At 38.7% G+C, this 26,335-nt stretch overlaps 1 protein-coding gene across 1 annotated transcript in view; it reads left to right on the top strand.

Moving 5' to 3' along the window:
* Positions 1–255: 255 nt before the first annotated feature.
* The window catches only part of LOC126252677 (uncharacterized), a 93,791-nt gene continuing 67,711 nt past the window's right edge, over positions 256–26,335 (top strand). The window contains exons 1-2 of the mRNA XM_049953581.1: positions 256–375; positions 647–662. Coding sequence (XP_049809538.1) covers positions 256–375; positions 647–662 — 136 coding nt within the window. The remainder of the gene's footprint in view (positions 376–646; positions 663–26,335) is intronic.

Here is a 26,335-nt window from a genome sequence, read left to right as displayed (position 1 = left end):
GATGTGGAACACACACATATCCGTTTTTATAATATGTATGTGTTCCGTGACAGTGCGAATTTAATGTTTACTCGTGCGCGCATTTTCTGAAATTTTAAAAAGAATTGCTATACCACCTGGCGAAACTGAGCAGTTTTTACAGTGAAATATTGTGGAAATACAGTTACAAAATCCTTCGTGAGCGCTAGGACCCTATGTGAGACTATTGCGCCAGGAAATGTTTATGAAACATATTATTAATATTTATTTTACGATATGCCCCACAACAAATTTCAGTGCATTCTTCCACTTATTGCGCATGAATTTTTGTTCCGCTCAGGATTGCGCACGAGCAAAGGGGCATCATGGTGTGTAACAGCTGGAAGAATAGAATGGGTCAATAGGAGTTTATTGTATAAAATTTCAATCCATTTATTTAATGTGCGGAGACTTATCGAAACACAACACTGGTTTACCGTTTTTCTTCTATGATTGACATAATACACTGTACTGGATACGTAATTGATATATTTTTAATAATAAACTTAAATCCTGCTAGCCTTGAAGCTCAAAGGGCGACACCACATTAAACACGCAGATTGTGGCAGCACTGAGACATTGCCATAGGAACGTAGACAAAATTGCATTATTTGATTGGTCGTGGTAGAGTGTAGACTATATAGGTAGGCAGTGACTAGGACTTTGCTACTGACTGTTTCGTAAATTTTTGCCGAAGATACGTTACCGGTTAACTCTATGTATAGAGCTCTCTGTTCTATATCGAATAATATAATTAGCTTAGTTCATAGAGTATAGGTATACATACTCAATGGCGAAGTAGTTTACGTCGTATCGTTATCTGTATTTACTGAAGTGCCGCTTTTGTGGTTTTTATACAAATTTTTTTTGCGTATTATTTTTTTTCGTATTATCGCGAAATATGGGAGAGAGTGTCACAGAAATGATACAGGATTTGGGCTGGAAATCATTAAAAGAAAGGCGTTTTTCGTTGTGACGGAATCTTTCTCACGAAATCCCAATCACCAACTTTCTCCTCCGAATGCGAAAATATTTTGTCGACACCGACCTACATAGGGCTGAATGATCACCACGATAAAATAAGGGAAACCAGAGCTCGAACGACAAGATATAGGTGTTCATTCTTTCTGCGCTATACGAGATTGGAATAATACAGAATTGTGAAGGTGGTTCGATGAACCCTCTGCCAGGCTCTTAAATGTGATTTGCAGAGTATCCGTGTAGATGTAGAAAACCACAAAGGCGGCAAATCAGTAAATACAGATTTTTAAATGATGCTGCTGTTGAAACATATTTTTATTTTATGAAGCATACAGGTAACTCATGCTTGGTATGATTTGTTGCTATATAACGAGACATATAACGTAGTTTGTAAATTATCTGCATCCCTTGGTCATCGTTGCCAACTTTTCCTGCCTAAGAAGGGCTATTTCAATAAATTAATATTTAGTAACAGTCATAACCACAACCATCACAGCCCGCAACAGTACACTTTTTATGAAAAACATTTTTAGTGCTTGTACTTGACAGCTCTTCAATAATTACCACTAATCAAACTATCCATAAAGAAGACAGCGTTGTGTTTAGTATAGCAAACGCTACTGGAGCCCTCACAGTGCTTAAGTAATATTTTAGCAACGAAAAGGCGCCTCAGAAATCTTGATTCACTGACCTTTGTTAGTAAAATATCTTAAGCAGAATGATTCAACCTGGTACACTGCAGTTACTGTTTTTTTTTTTTTTTTTTTTTTTTTTTTTTTTTAAGAATAACCAATAATGGAAAATTTTAAGATCACTGCAAACAAGTATTTAACAAAAAGTCGAGATTCTGTGGGTCAGTGACTTGCTGGTAAATTTTGTGATGCTATGAGTGTGAATACAGCTACAGATGACTTTAGTGCTTGATTAGAAAGCTGAATACTATTCAACCCTCTCAAGGGAGTGATAGATAGGTACTGGTAGGTTTTCAGTCTGGTGGAAAGTGTAGAAATAAGTGGATTGCGTTGGAGAATGTGGGTTCATCTATATGGACAACACTGCAAGGTCAGAAGCATTCTGACTGTACACTCCATGTGCTACAAAGCTGAAGGTACACAGGATGTGACTAAGAAAACAGTGGAAGTTTAATAGCTGCATTGTGGTCTAAACTGATTGCATGTCTCCACAATGTCACCTGTGATTTAAAGCAATAAAGATGTGAGCGTTTGCTGCCATGTCCGTGATGTCAGAGACTGACAGATATGTGGTATGTAATGATTTATGGGTCAAGCAACAATTTGGGCTGCAACCTGAATTACATAGTTGAGGATGTGGCGTCAGATATCACTTAGAATGCTCCTAGTAATACAATAAAGATCTTGCCATTGAGCTGTTCAGTGAACCAGTTCTGTAGAATATTCGAATGCAGAGAACAGAAAGCTAACTGTGAGTTAGGGATGTTCACATGTGGCTTGACGGATGTATCATCCTCTTGTTCAGTAGTATCATTCACACCATGAAGCAATTTATTCAGGTACTTCATATTTGTGTTGCCACAGCAGTTAATATTGTAAGTAAATACAAATCTCGGGTGTTGTGTAGAGGGCAGATATTATGATTTTCTCTAACAGTTGCCTCATCTAAGATCATCAAATGACATGCATCTGGGACCTCATGAAGTGCTTCTCCATACATCAAAACAGTTTCAGGGCCATGTAATATTTTACTGAATAGTGATAGCTACATTTATTAATGTATAACATTGTTGTGATGTACTGAAAGTTGTCTAATGAGGATCAATTAAGACAACAGGCAGTGAAAATTAAAGTAAGTTTCAAACAGAACTGAAGTAGTGATTTCTGTATGCCTTAGAATTCGTTGCATGGTCGGTATCTGATTGCTCCTGGTTAAGACCTGTTTACGTGATGCCTAAAGCACACAGTGCGACAGACATACTATCTAGCCAGTCTCGGTGATTTCCAGTGCTTTTTCTGGCTGTTTTTAATTCTAAATTCCTCAAAAATGTCAAGCTGCAGAGTACGTATAGTTACATTTAAAACTCCTGTGCACTGAAAATTGGATAAAAATGTGGATATGAAAGAACACAGGTCCTAGTTTTCTATGAAAACTTTATAATCCCCCCACCCCCTGTCGTCTAATTTATCTATAGAAAAGAAAGTTTTCCTCACACCAATGATATATAAAAACCACAAATTATTGAGTTGTCAAGCAATAATAGTTGCAATATATATATATATATATATATATATATATATATATATATATATATATATATATATATATATAAAACACACAAATTACTGAGTAAAATTGAATTGTCAATCAGTAATAGTTCCAATTTTGTTTGTAGTAAACTTGTTAATATTTTTTGCCTACAACTCAAAATAATTTTATGACTGTAGAATTCACCTGTTTCTGTACTGGATTTGTGTAGTCAAATGTGCTAGATCATATAAAAAATTATTTGAATGTATAATGTGCTGTGAATATTTGAATGGGTGGAAGATGGTATTCTCAGTAAGAAGGCTGCTCTAGAAACCAAATTATGATTGATATAGAATATATTTTCTCAACGATGATCAGTCAATATTCATTGTATTACCTTGTCGTGATATGGACTGACAGACTTGCACCAGGCCAGTGAGACACACTAAATTATTATTAATCATTAATAATTGTTTAAAACTTGCAAAATATAAAATCATTTTTGACTGCAAAAATTTTGATCAAAGTCTATTCTATATTCTACAATTTCTATACATTTTTATACATTGTGATTATGTTATATCTCATTATTAACAGCTGTCATTTACCGCTATGTTGTAAATGGTGCTAATTACGTAGGCCACTTAAATCTTCCTGGAAAAACACCTTGTAAAAGTGATTCAAAGTGTGATTTAGTATAACACCCACACGAGGAAACAGTTTTTTAATGTCAGTGCCTTGCTTTAAGTGTTGTGCACGTTTTTGTTTCTTAGATATGATTTTGCTCTTGATTTCCCACAAAATTGTTGGATTACAGCAAAACCAAGAAAGCATGGGGTACTGCTTTTTATGCCTACTAATTTGTTTCTTTAGTTGAAGTAAGTGCAACAGTGTCAAGAAAATTATTTTAAAAAGTGTTTGCTATGTACATGCCATTAGATATCTTTTGGTTGTTTTATCTAGCCACTCATATTTGTTTTTCAGTCGTTGATCATGTATGTGATATATATATTTTCTGATACTTAGGCCCTACACATATTAAGTAGCCTTAAATACATTTATACATACATAAGTGACTAGGATACTTAATATATAAAACAATAAACAATATTAATAACTGAATACAGAAATTAAGAAAGTAATAGTAATGTTGCATAATATATTCATGATCTATGGAACAAGGATTAATGTATGCATGTAACGAACAAAAAAAGTTGTCACTACATTAATTTTACATATTGGTGCTAATTGATACCTTAGTTACACTACATTTAAATAATCATTAAACTGTTTAACAATTTTTTTGAGGAATTAACCTTCAGTGGTTTATGAATCTGTCCATTTCAGATAGTTCTTTAATGTCTTGAGAAAATTTGTTGCATGGTTTTAAACTCTGTTTTGCATTCTCAGTCTGTGTTTTCTCACTAGGTACAGGCATTCACTGGCTTATGTGTTCTGTTTGTATTTAGAGTTGTTTATGGGGTAGTGATGTATATTTGTACTGATATAAAGTATTGTTTGGAAAATATATTCTCAGGGATCAGTCAAGATTCCTGGCTCTTTAAATAATTTTAGGGAGTAAGCCTGCTTATTCTTTTCCGTTATTATTTTAAGAGCACTTTTGCAATTTGAAAATTTTTCTAAGTTCTGTCTGTTTGAACACCAGAAAATTATGCTGTGTATAGTAACTGAGTGAACATTGGCATTATAGGTCACTTTGAGGCAATTACTATTGCACACTGATGCTAGGTAGTACCCTGCATCCAGATGAAATTCTTTTTACTGCGTTTTTTGTTTGTGCTCCCCACTTCAGTTTGTCTCTAAATTTTGTGTTAGTTACAAGCTTACTAAGTCACCATTCAAATTTAATTTAATAATGTTATTCTTTTTGTTTGTGTAGCAATTTGTAATGTTCGTCTTCTTGATGTTAAGTTACTTTATTTTCCTCGGAACATTTGTGTACATCTATTAGCATGTCTTCAGCTTTGCATGGCAGTAGCTCTAGTGTCTTTATTTGTGATTATTGTGTTATTACTGTCATTGACAAACAGAATTTTGCTTCCCTGCATTGCGCTTTCTGGGAAGTCATTAACATATATCCAAAAGAGGACTGCCCCCCCCCCCCCCCCCCCATGGGACTTCTATGTTGGTATGTTTAGCATCTGGTGACTGTTTCTGTTTGCCATTGATTTGTCTATTGGTCTGTGTAATTTTTACTTTGTGCACTCTTTGTAACAGGTATTACTGAAACCACCCATTTACTACACCCTAGCACCTCTAGTTTGTGGAAGACTGTTTTATGATATACCATGTCAAATGTGTTGGACATATCTGGATTTTGATTTTATTAGCAACTTTTATTAAGGTCTATATCTTTCATGATCATTTATACTATCTTTAGAAAAGAAAATTATAGTACTACCACTCTATAGTTGTGTATGATCACCCTTTTTGTGTACTGGTTACACTCTGGCTTTGCTTTTAAGTACTCACGAAAGGTACCTGAACTGAATGATTCCATTTATAGTGTCTGTTAGGGGCCCGGTTATACTATGTGTGAATTTCATGAGCTCAAACATTGGAACTTCATCTAAGCCTTAGGATATTTAATTTTTTTGCGTGTGAAGTATGGGGGTAATAACACCATGGAGTTTTAAGTATCTTCTGGTATGCAGTGTGTAAGATTCTGGAATGTTTTGCTGTAGTTTTGTTGCAAGTGGCTGTTTATCAAATTGACCCATTTTCTTAGGTTACAGACTAAAGCACATATATCTCTTATTTAGAATTTATGCCCCTCTGATTTCTTTTTCCCTTCTTCCTTTCTTACAACTGTCCAAATTGCTTTGATTTCATTGGCCAAATTGCATATGATAATGTTATTCATGGCTTGCTTTGCTGCTAGCAACATTTTCCTGTGTATTCTTTTGTGGCAATCTATAAACGCTGGGCTACTTTGATTTCTTTTTAGCAAGCTAAGGTGATCCATTTATGACTGTTGGTACACCCAGTGGAACATAACACTTCTATAGCCTAAATGTTTCCTCAGAGTTTAGTGTTACCACCGATGAAAATTTACAATACATAGCCACTACATTTCCTCCTGTTTCTGGTAATTAGTTGCTTTACAAAGTCATATATTCTTGATCTGGGGGGAAAAACCTTTTCTACTCCTGCTTCCTGTGATATTTTTCTGTTCTTGAATAAAGATTATACTAGGCAGAAATGGACAGAAAGCTCTGGATCTTTTACAATTGTCATACTTGATTTTATCAGTATCAGTTATTACGTGATGTAATGTTTATGCTGTGGTTTGGGTTAGTCTTTTTGCAGTATTGACTAATAATAGAGTACCAAACCTAAGCAAAATGTTCAGGAATGTGTTTCTAAATTCATTGTTGATACTTGACAGTATTCATATGAACACATACAAAAACATTTTCCTTAAGTCATAGGCCATTTCCAGGGCTTCTGTTGATTTACTGAAGAAGACATCCAAACTGCCACTAGGTGAACTATACACATATAGTATGTTTAATTTTTTTTTTTTTTCTGTCCTGTCAGTTCTATTCCGTGTAAGTCATTCTACTGCATGATAGAATTCCCCATTTCCTTTTGAGTGTTCCCCCACCCTCCTCATGTTTTAATTTTGCATTAGTAATCCTTAAAATTTTGTGGTGTTTTAGTAACTTTTTTGTAAAATGTTAGTGTGCAGTTTGTAATATCAGGTCTCATATCTGTCTTGTGGGACGTGAAAAAATGTTTCCTATTGATAACTCAAAAATGCAAGAGGTTTTTGAAAATTTTTATTTGGGCTTATTTCCTTGTTTTTGTTTGAGGCATTTACTGCCTAATCATAGTTTAGATACTTCTAATTCTCCATATTAGGCTAAATTGACTCACAGAATTGAGGAGGCGGTAAGAAGCGGAGAGGTCTAACCTATCATGCCTTAACCACTCCCTTTTCTTGAAGCATGATATTTTAATTCCTTTAGTTAGTCATAGCTTCTCTGATGTATTATTAACAGTTCATTTCTGCAACCCACTTCCTCCTCCCTCTTTCATCTCCTGTTCATTTCCAGTCTTGTGTCTGCTAGTTACTGTCCTTTATGTGTTGCTAATTCAACTCCCATTCCCAACTAATTTCACCAGTTTGCCCCTGACGACAGTGTCAAAAGTCTACTACATTTCTATCTCCTGTTTATTGTTTGTTGAGATTCCTTATTCCGTCTTCATCTGTAGATGACAGCCACTTCATCTATATGTATCTGTTTCCCCCATGTGTACATTCTTTCCCAACACCCTCACTGCTGTAACTACCAATTTTGTGTGTGCACCATTTCGTAGTTCACGCATGAAGTTTGTGGTTGATTCCATGCAGCCTGCTAATAAGACAACAGTTCTGTGCACAGCCTGCCTGCTGTACCTTACAGTTTGTTTGTAAGCTATTTGACAAAAAAATTTGTCTTGAAGCTCAGTTGCTTATCAGCCTTTTGTACAGTCCTGCCTCCTCAATACAGTGATTAGCAATTTGTTGTCATGAAGGGTGTTAGAATTATTTGAACTATCATTAGGGAGTAAAACCCCAAAAGAAAAAAACAATGAAATAAGCCCATACAAACACATTTTTAAAAGTCCTTCATTTTAGAGTTACCAATGAAAGAACATTTTTTCACAATCCACTAGTCAATATTGAATGATTTTGCATTCTTTCATGAAACTTTGATGATGCGACTCTATGTAAACTGCCTTTTTTAGGGCCCCTGACAGATAATAATACAAAGAAATACATTTTGGTCTCTGGACACGCACCAAGCATAAAACACATGCTTCCTCATGTTTTCAAGGTCACATCCTTTACTAAGTCTGGAAAAGTGTTCTGAGTAAATCACACATTCAGAGTTGGTATATTAATCATAAAACGTTGCTGGTGCATAAACTGAAACACACAATGTAGATTACTTCACTACAGGAGATACCCGGCAGTGAGGACTTGAAATGGGAGATTTAGAGGGGCATGAGCTGCATCAGAGTGGACGTAATGCCAGTGAAGGCAAACCTGATCAATTGGGACCTTATTGATAAACATGACAACAGATGTGATTGTCACGAATATCTGGACATGAAACATCTCCTGACCTGTACTAACTGTCCAGTAAATGTACACTCAGTGAATTATGACAAGGAAGCAAAGAAACATTGAACTCAGCCCAGTTTGGGGCTGAAAAACTTTGACCTCTAGATTCAAAAAAGTAAAGTATGTGTTGCAATGGAGACAGATATTTCATGTTTTGTGTACATTGGAGATTTGTCTGTCATTAACACACATGGTAGTAGTGAATTCTGTTTCAAAATAGCTGGGCAATAATTTCTTGATTTATTTATTTCTTGATTTATTTATTTTTTCAAGGTTTGGAAAAACCATTTGACCAAAAGTGTAGAGCTAAAAGACAGCATCAAATGAAGGAATTTCAGTATAGCAACTAGGAGTTGCATTTATTTTTACAGTGCTATGCCAGTGTGAAAATGGTGGTTAGTTTGAACATTTCCTATGACATACTTATGTGAATAAAGTGGTGGCTAGTCTGTGTACAAGAGCATACTCATTTTTCATTTACGCTGACCATTTTATGTCATACTGAAACATGAAAAATGGACAAGTGATAGTTTCAGACATGTGATAGTAGAAGAACTGTGTGATAACCCAGCTAAGTTCGATACATTTGTATGTGATGATTTAAGTCTGTTTTGTTTTACAACCAAGTGAATTCCATCTATTTAAACAAGAAAGGAGACCTCGCAGGATAGATGATCACCTTGGAAGAATTTTTAAATTTTTTTCTATGCTATGATTTGTTTTTGATATGTGCATGCTTTGAAGTGGCAGACACTTATTAAAATAAAAATAAAATAATAATACATTAAAAAAGGTTGTACCTTGGAACATGCCATAATTTACATATACCATTCTCTATAACACCCATTCATCACTGATGCTGACTGGGTTATGATATATATTCTCTCTGACATGTAAATAACTCAGGAATTTACCTTAACAGAACTTATGAAGGCTATCAAGAACACTCATGGTCACCCATGATTCACCACCTATACTAGACAAAATACACTATTCAATACTTAAAATGTTATTGAACAATGTCTTGTGGATGATATTTACAGTACTTGACAAAGTTTGTTTATTGGGACATCGATTATGATAGGAAATGCAGTTTTAAAAATGAGGAAAAACGTCTGCTGCATTGTTGTACAGACCAATTGTCTTGTCCTGCACAGGTAAAATTCTTGAGTGCATAATTAAAGCAGGACTGAAAGGTTAGTTAGGTAACAACTGTCCTGTGTGATCAACTTCCTTATTTAGTGTTTTATGACTAATAGTTAGATGGAATTCACAAAGTTCTTTTATTTATTATGTAATTATTTTTATTCAAAATGTAGAATCTTAATTTCATTTATTGAGAAGATTTTAATTATTTGGGGTGTTAATACACAAGTGGTTTCATGTACTGCATCAGTATCTTGATTTCTTAGTTTTGAGTTAGAAAAAAGTAAATTTGGATTGATAGTGATGCATTCTGCCAAATACTATTCAATGGGTGTTAGGTGGAAGCAAAGTTACATTCATTGTATTTCCTGGTATCTCGTAGCTTATGACCATGCTTCCATTTTTTACTATTTAAGAAATGCAGATTTATTTATTTATTCTGTATCCTCCTGTGTGAAAGGACAGCATATGTGCATGCAGGAAACTCATTAATTGTACCACATCTTTGACGGGTTTTGTTATTAGGCCACTGTTATATACAATCTGTACTTCTGACAGTGTATTAGTTTTGCCAATGAAGACTTTTCCCTCATAAAATCTTCCTGGGTCAACAGCCGAGTCAATGTGTTATTCTCTGGCAATGTTTCAGCAAGTTTCTTACTTGCCATCTTCAGGCGAAGTGTTGGGTTCATGTCTTGTCCAGGTCTTTATAGCCGCTGGACCACAGGCTCCTCTGCATCCTCGGTACCGGTTGGACCGATAAGGTGTGATTGGAATCGGCGCGGCGGTGCATGGTTGAGAGGGGTCGCGGGGGATGGGTCATGGTGTCTCGTCTCAGTGTGGCCTGTTTATTCCATCAGCTGCCACCGCCCCGCCTCCGTCGGTGCACTCTCGTCATATTCTTGCTATTGTTGTGTTCCGCGCAGTGCTAAGTTGGAAGCCGATCCTTGTTGACCATTTTATCATTGGCTCATATCTCCACTGCCGGTTTTTCCAACGTCCTGCAAATAATTCATGTCAGTATTCTACAACTGTGATGTATTAAATTGGTGATTCACTAGTATTCACACCTGTCAGCACCTGCCTTCTGTATGATTGAAATTCTTGAACCTTAAAAGTATTTTCCTTGTGTCATATGTATTGCACACCAGGTGGAATTTTTTTTTGTGATGACTGGGTTTTCGAAGGATCTCACTAATTCTGAGGGAATGTTGTCTGTTCCAGGCTCTTTTTTTCCACTTATGTCTTTTAAAGTTGTCTGTCAAATTATTCTTGCAGTACATCTCATCTTCACCTACTTCATCTCCTCTTTCTATAATACTGTTCTCAAGTTTTTTTTCCCGTATACAGACCTTCTATATAATTGTTCCACCTTCTGGCTTTCTCTTCTTTGCTTAGCAGTGGCTTGCTGCCTGAGCTCTTGATATTCATACAACTGCTTCTTTTACCACCAAAGGTCTCGTAAGTTTTCTATCTTTCTCCTAGTCATGCATGATTGTGCAGCCTTGCATTTATTCTCTAGCCATTCCTGCTTAATCATCTTGCATTTCCTGCCAGTGTCATGTTTTTATACATATGTATTCTCTTTTACTTCCTTCCTTCATTGCACTTTGCTATTTTTTCCTTTTGTCAATTAATTTCAGTATCTTGTGTGTTATCCAAGAATTTTTACTTAGACTTGGCCTGTGTGATCCTCTGCTGCATTCACTATTCCATCTCTCAAAGCTATCCATTTGTCTTCCATCATATTCCTTTCCCCAGTCCAAAGTTGCCTAATACTCTGTCTGAAACACTTGTCCAGGTCCCATCACTTTTAATTCATACCTTTTTGCAATTTCTTCATATTTAATCTTAAGATCACAACCAATAAATTATGGCCAGAGTCTACATCTGTCCCTGGAAACATCCCACAATTTGAAATCTCTGTCTTTCCAGTACATATTAAGTCTGAAATAACCCAGTGCCCCAGGTCTTTTTCCCATATACAGTCTTGTTTCATGGTTTTTAAGTCAGGTGCAGTGATTAAATTATAGCCGTTGCAGAATTCATTCTCCCCTCCACAGTTCATGTACTCCTAGTTCTTCCTGCTGTTCCTACTGTTGAACTCCACCACCAATTACAATTACTTTTTTGTCTTTCTTAGTTATCAGAATAATTATCTTTGCCTCACCATATAACCTTTCATTCTGTTCATTGTCTGCAACGAGTGATGTGGCACACTGTTTAGCACACTGGGCTTGCATTTGGGACAACATCAGTTCAATACCCATTCTCTGTTTCAGGTTTGGGTTTTCTATGATTTCTCGTGGCGTGGCTGATGTCCTTCCCCACCCTTCCTTAATTTGAGCTTGTGCTCTGTATATAATGCTCCCCCGGGGGCTTACATCTCTTTTGTGAGCGTGTGCTTGGTCACCACTGTGCCCCAGCCCTTGCAGCACTTCATCTACATGGATACTCTGCAAATCACATTTAAGTGCCTGGCAGAGGGTTCATCGAGCCACCTTCACAATTCTCTATTATTCCAATCCCGTATCGCACACGGAAGGAATGAACACTTATATCTTTCCATAAAAGGTCCGATTTCCCTTACTTTATCGTGGTGATCATTTCTTCCTATGTAGGTCAGCGTCAACAAAATATTTTCGCATTTGGAGGAGAAAGTTGGTGAATGGAATGTCATGAGAAGATTCCTCCACAACGAAAAAGCTTTTGTTTTAATGATGTGCACCCCAAATCCTGTATCATTTCAATGACACTCTCCCCCATGTTTCGCAACAATATAAAACATGCTGCCCTTCTTTTAACTTTTCGATGTACTCTGTTAATCCTGTCTGGTAAGGATCCCACAGCGCGCAGCAGTATTCTAAAAGAGGACAGACAAGTGTAGTATAAACAGTCTCCGTAGTAGATCTGTTACATTTTCTAAGTGCCCTGCCAATGAAACGCAGTCTTTGGTTAGCCTTCCCCCCAACATTTTCTGTGTGTTTCTTCCAATTTAAGTTGTTCACAATTGTAATTCATAGATATTTAGATGAATATAATAATTTAGATGTGACTGATTTATCATGTAAACGAAGTTTAACAGATTCCTTTTAGCACTCATGTGGATGACATCACATTTTTCATTATTTAGGGTTAATTGCCAATTTTCGCACCACACAGATATTTTTCTAAGCTGTTTTCCAATGTGTTTTGATCTTCTGATGACTTTACTAGTCGATAAATGGCAGCGTCATCTGTAAACAACCTAAGCCGACTGCTCAGATTGTCTCCCAAATTGTTTATATAGATAAGGAACAGCAGATGGCCTATAACATTACCTTGGGAATGCCAGAAATCATTTCTGTTTTACTTGATGACTTTCTGACAATTACTATGAACTGTGTCCTCTCTGACGAGAAATCACGAATCTCTTTCCGTGCTGCAAGTCTGTCATCCTGCTATTCTTTTTTCCCTCTCTGCCTCTCTTTTGGATGGTCTTCTTGGTGCTGATTCTACTTGGATCTGGTTTGTGTTTTGGACACTCATTTTCCTACCTTATGGCCTTCTGCAACTTTTGATAATTAGTTAGACAGTGTCTTAGTTGGCTCTGACTTGCCACTTCTTTTCTAAATTTTACAGAAGTGTGGATCGTGCAGGGAAGATCAACCAGTGCAACATATATTCCACCTTTGTGCTTCTTTAACTTTTCATCCTTCTATGTTGCAGTGGTACTATGCCCAAAAACCAGCACGGTAGCCATTCCATTATGGGGGCAGGGGTGAGGGTTGTTGGGTACCTGCATCATGGTAGTGCCCTGACCACGCAGAGACCACACTGTTGGTGCCTTAGCTGGAAACTCCCTACGCAAGCCAAGGAGTGGCTGCCAATCATGTCTGGGGCACGGGAACTCCAACCAATGGTTTACTGACCAGGTAACTGTTGCCGTGATTGGATGGTGGCCTTAGGGAGAGCCTCTGTTCAAGAGTCGGTGATGCCAGGCAGAAGATTCACACATAAAGTGAATTAAACTTTCTTCTGCTGAATCTGCTAAATTACAGTGCAGATAGGTGTGATCCCAAAATGTCCCCTTCCTTGCCTATGCCATTGGAGGAACATATGGCTCAGAGATAAGGCAAGAAATATTCTTCCCCCCCCCTCCTCCCTCCCCCCTCCCCAAATGTGATATTTTCTTGGTTGGACAGGGATTCTTATTTTACTACAATGTAGTTCTTTGTTGAAAATCTCGAGGGCAGGTTTGGGGAAGTTGCGGTGATTTAAAAAGTGAAAAATGGCTCCGTTCTGTTTAAAACAGTCTGACCTGCTCAGTCACGAGCACAGCTCTCACCGGCGACGAAGTGGGTGATATTCCTGTCAGTATAAATTCCCACATAAAAGTTTGAATTTGGTACAGGGTATCATTTTCCATGAAGACCTCTTTTTACAGGCTGATGGCGAGTTGGTGCTAATTGGTATCGATGAGTGGTGCATTTTATGCATTGTTTCCATCGACAGCCTAAAGACAACAGAGTGAATACTGGAGCTTTCGTCTTGGCCTTTGAAGGTGACTTGTTACCTGAGAAGGGCAAGCCATATGCTCCTCCCATGGTGGGTGCTACAAAGGCATATGATTTGGACACATGTCTTCGCATTGCAACGATGGCCCTATGTAGGTATTGTGGTTATTTAGTTGCACATGAATGCTCCACTGCTCCTTTCTTCATCTGTGTCAACTGTTAAGAACACCATTCCCTCTATTCACCAGACTGCACTGTTTTCCAGTGTGAAAAGAAAATTCCAGAATACAAGAGCCTTGACCATCGCACATATCATGTGGCCAATCCCATGCATATGGCAATGACATTTTCCACCCTCACAACGATGACATCCTTTTTAGTGACTACGCCATTGCCCTCCGTGTCTTCTACATCTAGCCCTCGGGGCCGCCTGAGTACGCCAGCTCCCCTGATGGTTTTTCAAGTCCTCTCTTTTTGGAACATCGACTCCCTGTCTGCCAGGAACGTCAGTCCCCAACAACCAACTGGAGAAGCATGTTCTCCTCTGGCACCCCTTACCAGAAAATAGTCCCGTAGAACATTCCCTTCCCAAGTCTCTGCTGACCTGCAAGCAGATGCCAGCTGGTGGCTGAAGGAGCTATAGGTTGCAGCTCCTTAGACTTCACATCCCTCCTCTGCCCCAGAATCTGAGGCAGACATTCCTTCACAGATGTCTAAATCATCTAAGGACAAGAAGAAGTCCTCCAAGGAGAAGGAGATTCTGATGGCCTCTGTGCTGCCAGACTCTGTATTGTTCTGCCTTTGTATCCAGAGCAGTATTTCTGGTAGCCCATAAGGCTGCAGGCGTCCTCCCACCCTCCCACCACACACCCTGGTTCTGAACAGATGTGTATTGATGGTTTATCTTCTAAGTGAGTGTCACCAGACAACACTGAGACAACATCTATCTCCTTGGTTCTTTCACACCCCTACAGGATACTGATGGCGTGACCCTCCAGTGGAACGGTAGCAGTTTTTTCTACCACCTGGCTGAGCTATGATATCTTTTGTGTGCTTCCCCCATTTTTTTTCATTGTCCTCCAGAAAACTTGTTTCCCAGCAATGCGGACCCCTACCCTCCCTGGATATCGGACCTATTTTAAGAATCGCACTGGCTATAAAAGAGCATCAGTTGGTGTTTGCACGTATGTTCTGGACTCTCTAAAACAGGCTTATGCCACTAAACATGACTCTGGAGGCCATGGCTGTTCATATCAAGACATCTATGGAATTTACCGTCTGCCATATGTATCTCCCTCCCCAACGATGAAGTGTCCCAGAATGTGTTATGTGTACTGTTTTCTCAGCTTCCCCCACCCTTCCTAATATTGGATGACTTCAGTGCCTGCAACCCTTTTTGTTGACATTTCCATTTGCAGCCCAAGTCTTCTCCCATCCATCCAGTGGAGAGTCCATGATCTGTGTGTCAATGATCTTTTTCTGATTGTTTTGAACTTCCCTGAGCATCACTCGCATGAGCGTCCACCCAGATGGGCTCTCTCCAAAGCTGATTGGGATGCTTTCACAACTGCCATCGCCCTTTGGCCCCTGCCACATGGAGGTATTGATGCAGTTGTACACAGCACAAGTGCAGCCATTCTGCCTGCAGCTGACTCGGCAATCTCCTTTCCTTGGGATACCCCTGTTGGAAGACACTACTTGGGTACCCCACCCCCTCACCCCCCACCCCCTCTGCCCCCGAAATCACTGTGGCCATTAGCGATCACAGGCGGGTTCTCTAATATCATAATGGCATCCTTCAGTGGAGCACCTCATTGCTTTGAATGGCTCCATGCCCAGGTCCACCACCTTATAAAATGACAGAAATCAGAATTCTGGGAGCAGTATGTTGCTACCATTGGGCAAAGATTTGATGCCTCTGTGGACACCAGTACCCCATGGGTGTACCTGGTATCTTTGTGAATGGTGATGTCTATCCAGACACTGTTCCTAAACATTTTCCTTTTCATTATGTCATTATGCATGAGCTTATGCAACTGAGAATAATCAGCTTGCATTTTGTGTCCTCAAACAGCAGATAGAGTGACTTTGTTTACCATTCGTACACATCTTCTAGAACCTTATAACGCCTATGTTCAGTGATTGGATATTCCTCAGTGTCCTAGCCTTTGCCCTGATGTGACTGCATCCACAGCCAAATGCTCAAACACTTACCAGTGGATTGCCATGTATCTAGAACATTGGTGAGTTTCAGTTTCAGTGATGAAAAAGCGTGATTGTCCTAGTACTGAAACCGGGTAAACATCCACTTACGAGGGACAAATGTCTCCCTATTACCCTCGCCAATGTTCTCTGCAAGTTGCTCAAACCTATGATGAGTGGGTGGCTGTGTTTGTACCTTTATTCTCGAAGTCTTTTGCCTCCGTCCTAGGGCAGTATCACCAAAGCCATTCTATTGCTTACAGATTGATCTGCCTGGAGTCTAAATTCGGTCAGCTTCTGCCTGAAGTCAATATCTTATTTCTGTCATCATTGACTTGCGTAGGGCTTGTGAGAACACACAGTTTTAACACATCCTCTCTGCCGTCCGCATGTGGGGTCGCTGGGGCCAACTACTGATTTTTCTCTGGAACTTCTTGTCTCACCATACTTTCCAGGTTCAGGTTGGTGCTTCCTGTAGTATTCTCCATTACAAGAAAATAGATTTCCGCAGGGCTCTGTATGGTTGTGCCCCTTTTTCTAGTGTCTCTAAATCAACTAACTGCAACTGTGGGTGTCTACATTGTCACCCTTCCTATTTGCTGATGACTTTTGCATATTTTTATTTTTTATTTTTTTGCCCCTGCTCAAATGTGGGTGTTGATGAAAGCCAACTGCAGGGTGCTATACAAAAGGTGCAGTTGTGGTTTCTCACCCATGGCCTCCAGTTTTGTGCCGCAAAGATGTGTCATGCACTTCTGTTGCTGTCATATTGTCTGTCCCCAACCAGAACTCTACCTCGAGGAGCAAATGCTCCATGTAGTGGAGTCTTATTGTTTTTTAGGATTAGTCTGCTTATGTGGCTTCCCCATCTTCGCCAACTTAAGAAAATGTGCTGGTCACACCTTAATGATGTTCGCTGTGTCAGTAACACCAGTTGCGCTGCAGACCTCTCTGCTCTTTTGCATCTCTACACAGCTCTGATCCCATCATGTCATGATTATGCAAGCCTGACGTATGGCTCAGCTTTGCCTGTGGATGCTGGACTCAATACACCATTGTGGGGTCCAGCTTCCGACAGGTGTCTTTCGGGCCAGTGCTGTGAACAATCTATTCACGAAGGCTAGTGTACCTCCCTTATATCAGGCATCATCCACTGCTGCTCAGCTACGCAATACACATTCGCTGTTCCCCAGAGTATCCGAACTGACATGTCCTTTTCGCTGGTAGGGTGATCTACTTCCCACAACAGAGGCCAATATCTGGGGTGACGATCGCAGTTCACATACAGAGTCTCTGCTCTGTACTCCATCTTTCCTCACTGTTGCCTCTTGTCAGGGAGAAATTGCATGCGCCCCCTTGGTGTGTACCCCCCTCCTCCGATTCACCTTGACCACTCCTTTGGACCGAAAGACTCAATAGACCTAATGGCTTTTCGCCGCCTGTCCCTAGACATCCTTGATGAATTTCCAAGCTCATATGTGATCTACGCTGTTGGCTCTATGGTTGGCAGGTGAACCAGTTTTGCCTGCATATGCAGGATGCAGTGAACTGTCCTCCCTGGTGAATAGATGCAGTGTATTAATTGCTGAATTAGTGGCCATTGCTCAAGCCCTCAACCACTTTCATTCTTGCACTGGCAAGTTGTTCTTAATCAACAGTTCAAAATGGCTCTGAGCACTATGGGACTTAACAGCTACGGTCATCAGTCCCCTAGAACTTAGAACTACTTAAACCTAACTAACCTAAGGACAGCACACAACACCCAGCCATCACGAGGCAGAGAAAATCCCTGACCCCGCCGGGAATCGAACCCGGGAACCTGGGCGTGGGAAGCGAGAACGCTACCGCACGACCACGAGATGCGGGCTCTTAATCAACAGTGACTCCTTGTGTAGTCTTCAGACTGTCAGTCAGTGCTACCCTCGATATCCATTGAGTGTGACTATCCAGGATCTCCTGTATGACCTCCTCCCCGCTGGATGGTCAGTTGTCTTTGTAAGGACTCCTTCTCACATTGGGATCCCAGGGAATGAACATGATGACCAGATGTTCAAGTTGGCTACCAGGATGCCGACTTCAGAGATAGGGGTACTGGAACCAGACCTTCAGTTGGCTCTAAGCCGAAAATTGTTGATGGCTTGGAATGCAGATTGATGTGCCCTGGCTTCTCCGAATAGACTGTGAACCATAACCGTGTGGCAGTCTAAACTTAGATCTTCTCCCAGGGAATGTATTGTCATCTGTCAGCTGTGCAGTGCCCACACATGGCTGACCCACGGATTCTTTCCACTGTCGGTGTGCAGCCTGTCTGATGATGGTACAATCCTGCTGGACTGCCCTAATTTGGCCGCCTTAAAGTGAAAACTTTTTAAACTGCTTACATGTTACCTCTTAATTCTGGTGCTAGAAGACAATGGCAAAGCAGCTGATTTGGTTTTATTTTGTACCCATGAAAGTAATTTTTGCTAATCTCTGTGACGTGGGCCAGATTAGCCTCATCAGTCACTTGAGGGATTGGAGGAGTGCCTCCTAGAGTGCTGCAACCTGAGCGGCTCTTTGGTCTCGCCTGGCTCCTGCCCTTCCCATGTTTTTAAATCTTCATCATTCACATCTGTTGTTGGTTGACAATCTTGTCATCATCATTGTCTACCCTGAGATTTTATTTTGTCTGTATAGTTAGTTCTTTTATGATAATGGAGAGTGTGGAAGCACCGGCCGTATGCAGAGGGTGTGTGTCCAGCTGCATAACGTGTGTAAGGGGTAAGGGGCCTCCAGCTGCTTTCTAGGTGGGGAAACTCTCCCACCTTCATCTTTTACCGCCCCCCCCCCCCCTCTCTCTCTCTCTCTCTCTCTCTCTCTCTCTCTCTCTCTCTCTCTCTTTCTCTCTCTCTCTCTTCTCCTTACTTCTATCTCTCGAGTTCCATGATTCAAGGGTACAATTTGAGTCCATTGGGGTTTGTCTTCTGTGTCCTTCCTCTCTAGGAACTAAAAGGATTAAGGGATCGATGACCTCATATTTTGGTTCCTTAAACGTCATCGGTCCATTCGTCTGTCTCTAATGACATCATTGTCAACAGAAGTTTTAACTTCTTTCCTTTTACATCACCTGTTGAGGTAGTTGGCACGTAAACCTGTGTTACAGTGATGGGTGTTGGCTATGTATCTATCTTGGGCATGATAATACATTGACTATGCCATATTCATATTTTCTTACTCTGTATTACAGAATTTATATTTCTTTATAAGTCAACAACAGAATTGACTGATTTCCCCCTATAACAAAAGATATTAACTAGGTGTAGTCAAAATAAATTAGGAAATTGATGACATACATAAAACTAAGCACAAAACTAGATCTGGTGTTATATTCTTTAAAACTGAGGGCCAACGTTTCTCTTATATGAAAATTCAGATTATACCCATGTATGTTAATGATAATTAGTCAAAAATGAAAAAAATGAATTTAAAGAGTCAGATGGCAAAACAAGACAGGAAGTAAAAATATCCCTGCTTGCTTTGTTGCATCACCTCCTCATTGAATTGACCAGGTAGATACTGCAAATAGCTAATTGGCAATTCAATTACTACAAGTGAAGCTAGAAACTGGCTTTAACAATCTACACACAAAAATATTACATAAGAAATCTTATCAAAAACAACTGTACATACGTTTTTCCAAATTTAAACTTACATGAACTGGCCATACGAAAATCCCCATACAAAATATTACCATACAGTGTACATGGTGTTTGTAAATGAATATCGGGGTTTTAACGCTTTGTAATATTTATCACATTAAACTTACAGTTATTAATGATACATCAAATGAATGAGAAACTCAAACAGTTGTGTTTGGCACCAGTGCACATGCGCAGCGCATAATGTTTCCACCACAATCCGCTAGGTGGGTTGAACTTCACTGTACCAAAGTACCGAATAGGCCGCAAGGGGCCCAATGACAGGGCTTGCTTTGCATGGCCTCCATGTACACCCGACCTAACACCGTGTGATTTTTTCCTTTGGGGCTTCATCGAGGATCGTGTGTATGTGCCTCCGCTACCAGCAGACCTACCTGAATTAGGAAACAGGATTGAAGCAGCTGTTACTACAATCACTGAAGACACACTTATCAACATTTGGGAAGAACTCGGCTATGGACTTGATGTGTGCCTTGTGACAAATGATGCTGTCATTGAACATTTGTAAGGTTCTTGGTAAAACTGTTTGAGTTGCTCTTTCACGTGACATATCATTTATAACTGTAAGTGTAATGTAATAAATATTATAAAGCGTTGAAACCCCAATATTCATTTATAAACACCCTGTATTGTGCAATGTCACAAAATATCTACAAGGTATACTTTTAATAAAATTTAGGCACCTTCATTGTAAATTGTGTCCTTTTTGGGTAACCAAGGATTACATTCTAAGAAACATATCACTTTACTTTTAAAAAAAATCCTCGTGGGTTGTATAAAGTTAAATTATACTGCGCATTGCAGTTCACTTTTTAGTTCAGTTGCTCAGTGTTTAGTATTTTTCACAAGCACTTTCACTTTTTTAATGAGCTTTAACACACTTTCTTACCAAGTTGTCCACACCTTCAGCAGATCCTAGTGGCAGTTAGTAAGGAAATGCTCTTCTATCAGTTCTCTTGGAGGTGGTTCTCCACCAACTTCGTACATGAAAAAAATTAGATGATAAAACCCTAATTTAGTACATTCACTTTTACTTCTAACTAAATATAAGGAAACAAATGTTTCACACTAAGAATGATAGTCATTACTTCATAAATAGATACATTACACAATTCTTGTAACATCACAATAATTAGCACTAAAATTGAGTATAGTACGAAAGGTGTGGACTAATAAAATTTTAAAATCAAGTGCACATTACACTAAAAAGCATTACTCTAAGTCATAACTCTGTCTGAAACTGGTTAAACTTGACTTTTGTTTCTTTCCCATTTGCAAAATATCATCTTAGTGTCTAAAATATGTACATTACCTCTAGCACAAACTCAAGATGTGCACTAGCATAGATTTACTAATCATTACGTTATGAAAAAAATTGTGTTGCTATGACATAACTTAATTACTACTCAAATCAAAATTAAGGGGATTGCCCCACTTCTCTACTCAATTCTGAGCACTACTCCCATTCAACCAGAAAATTAAATCCTCGAAAAATGTTACCAAATAGTTGACATGTCAGAAATAATCAGTCTAGCACCACAGTTATCAGTCAATCAGCAAAGTTACTTTTCTTCATTCCAGTATTACCACTTTAAGCTCGCAATTCCTCAGAACATGAATAGAAGTTTTCAGATAACCTATAGACTTGATAATGCAGCATTATATGACCTCACTAAAATTTTGCTTTTTCTGTTAAGTCCTCATTCCCAGCTGCAATGTCATGGATTGCACAATATACGTAGTACTCAGTGTTGTCTAGTTCAAAATTAGATCATCAATACAGTTACACCACATTTGTTTGTGTACAGTTACCTTTTTCATTACTCAAACGTCTGTCAGCTATATTATTTTATTTACATTTCTTACCTAATTAGCTAGTGGAGTGATTCTCAAAAAATATCCTTACTGCAGAGACAGGCACCCTAACCATTAAGACCCTAACATTATTCATTATTTTATTATTTCATTATTGCTTCGTTGTTGTTGTTGTGGTGGTCTTTAGTCCACAGACTGGTTTGATGCAGCTCTCCATGCTACTCTATCCTGTGCAGGCTTCTTCATCTCCCAATACTTACTGCAACCTACGTCCTTCTGAATCTGTTTAGTGTATTCATCTCTTGGTCTCCCTCTACGATTTTGACCCTCCATGCTGCCCTCCAATGCTAAATTGGTGATCCCTTGATGCCTCAGAAATGCCCTACCAACCGATCCTTTCTTCTAGTCAAGTTGTGCCACAAATTTCTCTTCTCTCCAGTTCTATTTTTATTGCTTCATTATCTAATAAATAAACAACTGTTCTGCTTATCCAGTGCAAAACTGATTTTACTGAAAAAACACTCCACAGTTACAGATCCTTACGCTGAGGCAAACCTAACTCTCATTACCGATCAGACAAAATTGTCGCTTGGGAAAACTATTCTTTCACTGTATTCCATCAAATTGCTTGAGATTCTAGCCTGAAAGGCAATAATCATACAAATCTTGCTTATCCTTTTGTGTTGTAATATTAAAAAACATATAAGAAATATAGGTATGTGAGTGGAAAAAAAAATTAAAGGATAGTACAACTGCATTATTTCAAATATTCTGCTTGTACGAATTTAGGCTTTCGGTCTTCCTCTCTTACATTTCAATTGTAGATGCAGGCAGCCGACTTCAAGTACACAAATGCGTGTCAAAAATAAGAAAATCCTCCTTGTTTGGTTCCATATCACTTCAATAAAGAATACTTAATACTGATATCAAGTCTTCTCTTATTTTGAAACGTGTGTGGTACAAAACACTCATAGCCCCATCATACTCCGAGCAGCACATCTTAACAGAACTTCTACATATGAGAGTGAGAAACAAAATCATGTACAAAGAAAAAATGAATGATGATTTTTTTCATTTGTCCTCACCTTACCGCATATTCATAGTTAATGTATTTGCTGACACTTATGCTCGATCACTGTTTAATTTTTTTTATTTTTAATAAATTTTCACTTTACCATATCTGGGTGGGGGGTTTCAGCATGTACCTACACACTTGCCACACATTACTCCAGGCAGCTATGTCTAAAGTTGTAATTCCTTAATGTCAGAAAAGGCTGTACCATGACACACTTCTATAAGTAGATAGTTATCTCCATATACTGATTGCACCAAACACAAACACTTGTATTATACCACAATTAATATTAAGATCTAGTACTCAAGATGGTTTATAGTACATGTTGCCTCTGCTGCTGCGCCAAATTGTACTAATTTCACATATGAGCTGATTACTTCAGACGTTCATTATAGTTCTCACATAATCTGCACCTTCTCCTCCACGTATGCTGACACCTTTCATTTTCTGTTTACCTTACCTCTTTGTTTAACAGAAATTCTTAAACCATGGTACCACTTTACTTTCTTTTACCCTCTTACTCCCTTACTTATCACTAAGATAACATAATATATACATAGATATCACTGGAGAAACCTTTTCTAAAATATTCCCTTTACTAAAGTGTCCTGCTGTACAACATCACATTCAAGTTGAAGAAAGAATGTCTCTGATTCAGTTATAAACTACAGATAGGATAGGAGAAGAGTTTGCCTGCCTCTGGAAACGTGAAAAATGAGACAGACAGCTGGGGTAAGCATTATTGCCACATAATGAATCCAGCACAGAATGGTGAACCCCCTACTTACCTGTAGGTCTTACCTCTAGGTCAATGCACATTATAGTAAGTTCCAACTCTCTTTTTACAGGATAAACATTGTTGCATGCACCATAATTCAACTTCTCACTAGAATTAGAATATACACTTGTCTTACTAATATCATTTACATTACCCTTATCTGTGATTACAGCACATTTATATACAAGTGGCTTTTCATCACTACCTGCTCTAGTGCGACCCAGAACTGGATCATTATCTGTTTTAAAATTTTTGATCCAGAATTAAAATCATCTCAATTTCTTTTTATTTGAATTGCTCCTACCATTCTCTCTCTAATTGAGTATTGTCATCAAAATTCCTCCTACGATCTTCCATTGAGGACTTCACCCTCTCCACTTTATCAACATAATTCATGAAATCACTAATATTACCCCTAGGGGCAGTTACAAGCAATTATCTAACTTTTTGAGGCAACTTAGTTTCTAAACAATTAATGATTGATTCACTACCTAGCTCTTTGTCCATATTTCAGTTTGTTCATCCAAAGCTGTCAGAAACCTTTCACAGTACCCTTCCTACTGTCAAATCTTGCTCCTCCCCAAAATTCACTCAAAATTGTCTGCTGCTTCTCTTTGGACCAATATTCATTTAAAAATGCTTTCTCAAAGCTTTGCCATGAAGAAGAGCTATCAGCTACCTGAGCTGCACATCCATAAGCAACCCCTTTCAAAAAACCTCTCACAAATGACATATTCTCTTTGTCATTCCATGTTTCAGGCAGATCATTAAATTCCCTAATGAAATCCACTGGATGCACTTCCCCATAAGGTTCAAAATTATTAAATTTCTTGCAACTAACAAATGAAGGACTGGGGACTCTTGCTTTCTACCTCCGCCTTGAAATCATTTTTAATTTGATAGGTTTGGTTCTCAAGTTTAACCCTATTTTCAGCACAAAATTTCCCGGCTGCTTTGACTTCATCTTTTCACTGTTTTTCAGAAGCTTCCACACTCCTACTATAATCATCACAAACCTTCTTTCTCTCTTCTATACATTTACTACTCATTAATGTTAATTTCTCATTAGTATTCTGTACTTCTTTCTTTATCTTTTCATCACAATCTTTCCCTACTGCCTCAACCTTCTTATTTACTTCTGAAAGACTAGAGCTAACTACCTTATTTTCCTTTCTAATTTCTTTCATCACTTCATTTTTGAAGCTAGTCATGTCAGTTTTAATACTACTAATGTCTACTTTCATACTACTAATGTCTTCTTTTGTATACATACTACTCACAATTTGCCTTAACATTACTTCCAATTTTCCGCCTGTCATAAGCTGTTGCCCTTGGTGACTTTTGCTACTAGAGTCCTTCCTCTTAGCCTTAATGATTTCATTCACTCAGCATTGTTTCTGTCCACTTTGCTCACATCACCATACACTGTAGATGATGCTTTTATCATCCCATTTACAATAGGACTTTCGTCATAGTTACATTCATATCTGATTTATAACCACTATCATCTACAGAACCTGTCTCCAGGTTGCCCCTTGCCTCCTCTCGCACTGTCTTGTTCATTAAGGCCATTCATTATGTATCACTTAATATAAAATGACTTTTGCTATGAAATTAAGTATTCTTATCCATTCATCTCCTCCTGCTGCTGCTGCTGCTGCTGCTGCTGCTGCTGCTGCTGTGGTTGTCATCTTGATTCATTGTCTGCACAGCTGCTGCAAGTTGTAATTCTCTCGGTGAGGCGTCTTGTTATTCCCAGTCGGCTGTGCTGATTGGCTGCTCCTGTACTCAATGGCTGCTTTGAGAGAACCCACTCGCTGATTGGCTGCTGTCCAACTGTAGCCATGAAACCCATGCACTGATTGGCTGTTGCATCTCGTTTGTTAATCCTGTACTGTAAACTGCTCTTGAGTTCACTTTTCAAAGTTCGTGAGTCCTAGTTTATTGTGCCCAATTACATAGTCCTCACCTGCAAGGGCACCATATGTGACATTCGCCTGCTTTATTTCTTCATTGATTGTCCTCGGTGTCGACATAAAGCATTGCTATACTGGCTGAAAAATAGGGGTGGAAGTTCAACAATGACTACTTTAAATGATGTAGCCGACAAGTGCACATTTGCATTTCACAGTTCTTTACTTTCACTGTTCATAACCCCCCCCCCCCTCCCCTCCGTCCCAATAATACACAGTTATATGGCCAGTACACTATTCTTTAACTTTCAATAAGTCTCATTAATAAGTTGCAAGCAAACATCAACATACTGCTACAATAGTTTACTGTTGAGTATCTACGAGCAGTAAAAACCTAACCACACAGTTCACTGTTCTTGTAGAATAATACGGTATGTACTGAACAGACACTGTCATTGTTTTAACACACAGCCTATTTGTGTTACACTTATTTCACAGTTAAGTTGATGCGTTGCTGTTCATCTAACCAATACAGGTTCCTCGTCTGAAACGCGGTTGTGAACTGACTGTCTCGGGACCAAAAATCGGTCCTTTATAATTCATCACAGTAATAGGTATTGAAACTATACATTGTTTGCTGTTTAATTTACAGAAATTACAATTAAAACATAACTCATTAAATTAACTGCATACATCGAAAAATTGGTTCTTTTTTAACAGTGTATTATATCATGAGGGTTAAGCCAAATTATTTTTTTAAATGACAAAATTAACAGATATAGTTACGCAAACAATCCTTTTGACAATACTGGTAATTACTTTGGAATTAATTAAGGGCTGGCTTTGCTGACATGTT

Source organism: Schistocerca nitens, chromosome 4 (assembly GCF_023898315.1).
Source record: "Schistocerca nitens isolate TAMUIC-IGC-003100 chromosome 4, iqSchNite1.1, whole genome shotgun sequence".
NCBI classification, from domain to species: Eukaryota; Metazoa; Arthropoda; class Insecta; order Orthoptera; family Acrididae; genus Schistocerca; species Schistocerca nitens.
This window is presented reverse-complemented; position numbering and strand designations above follow the sequence as displayed.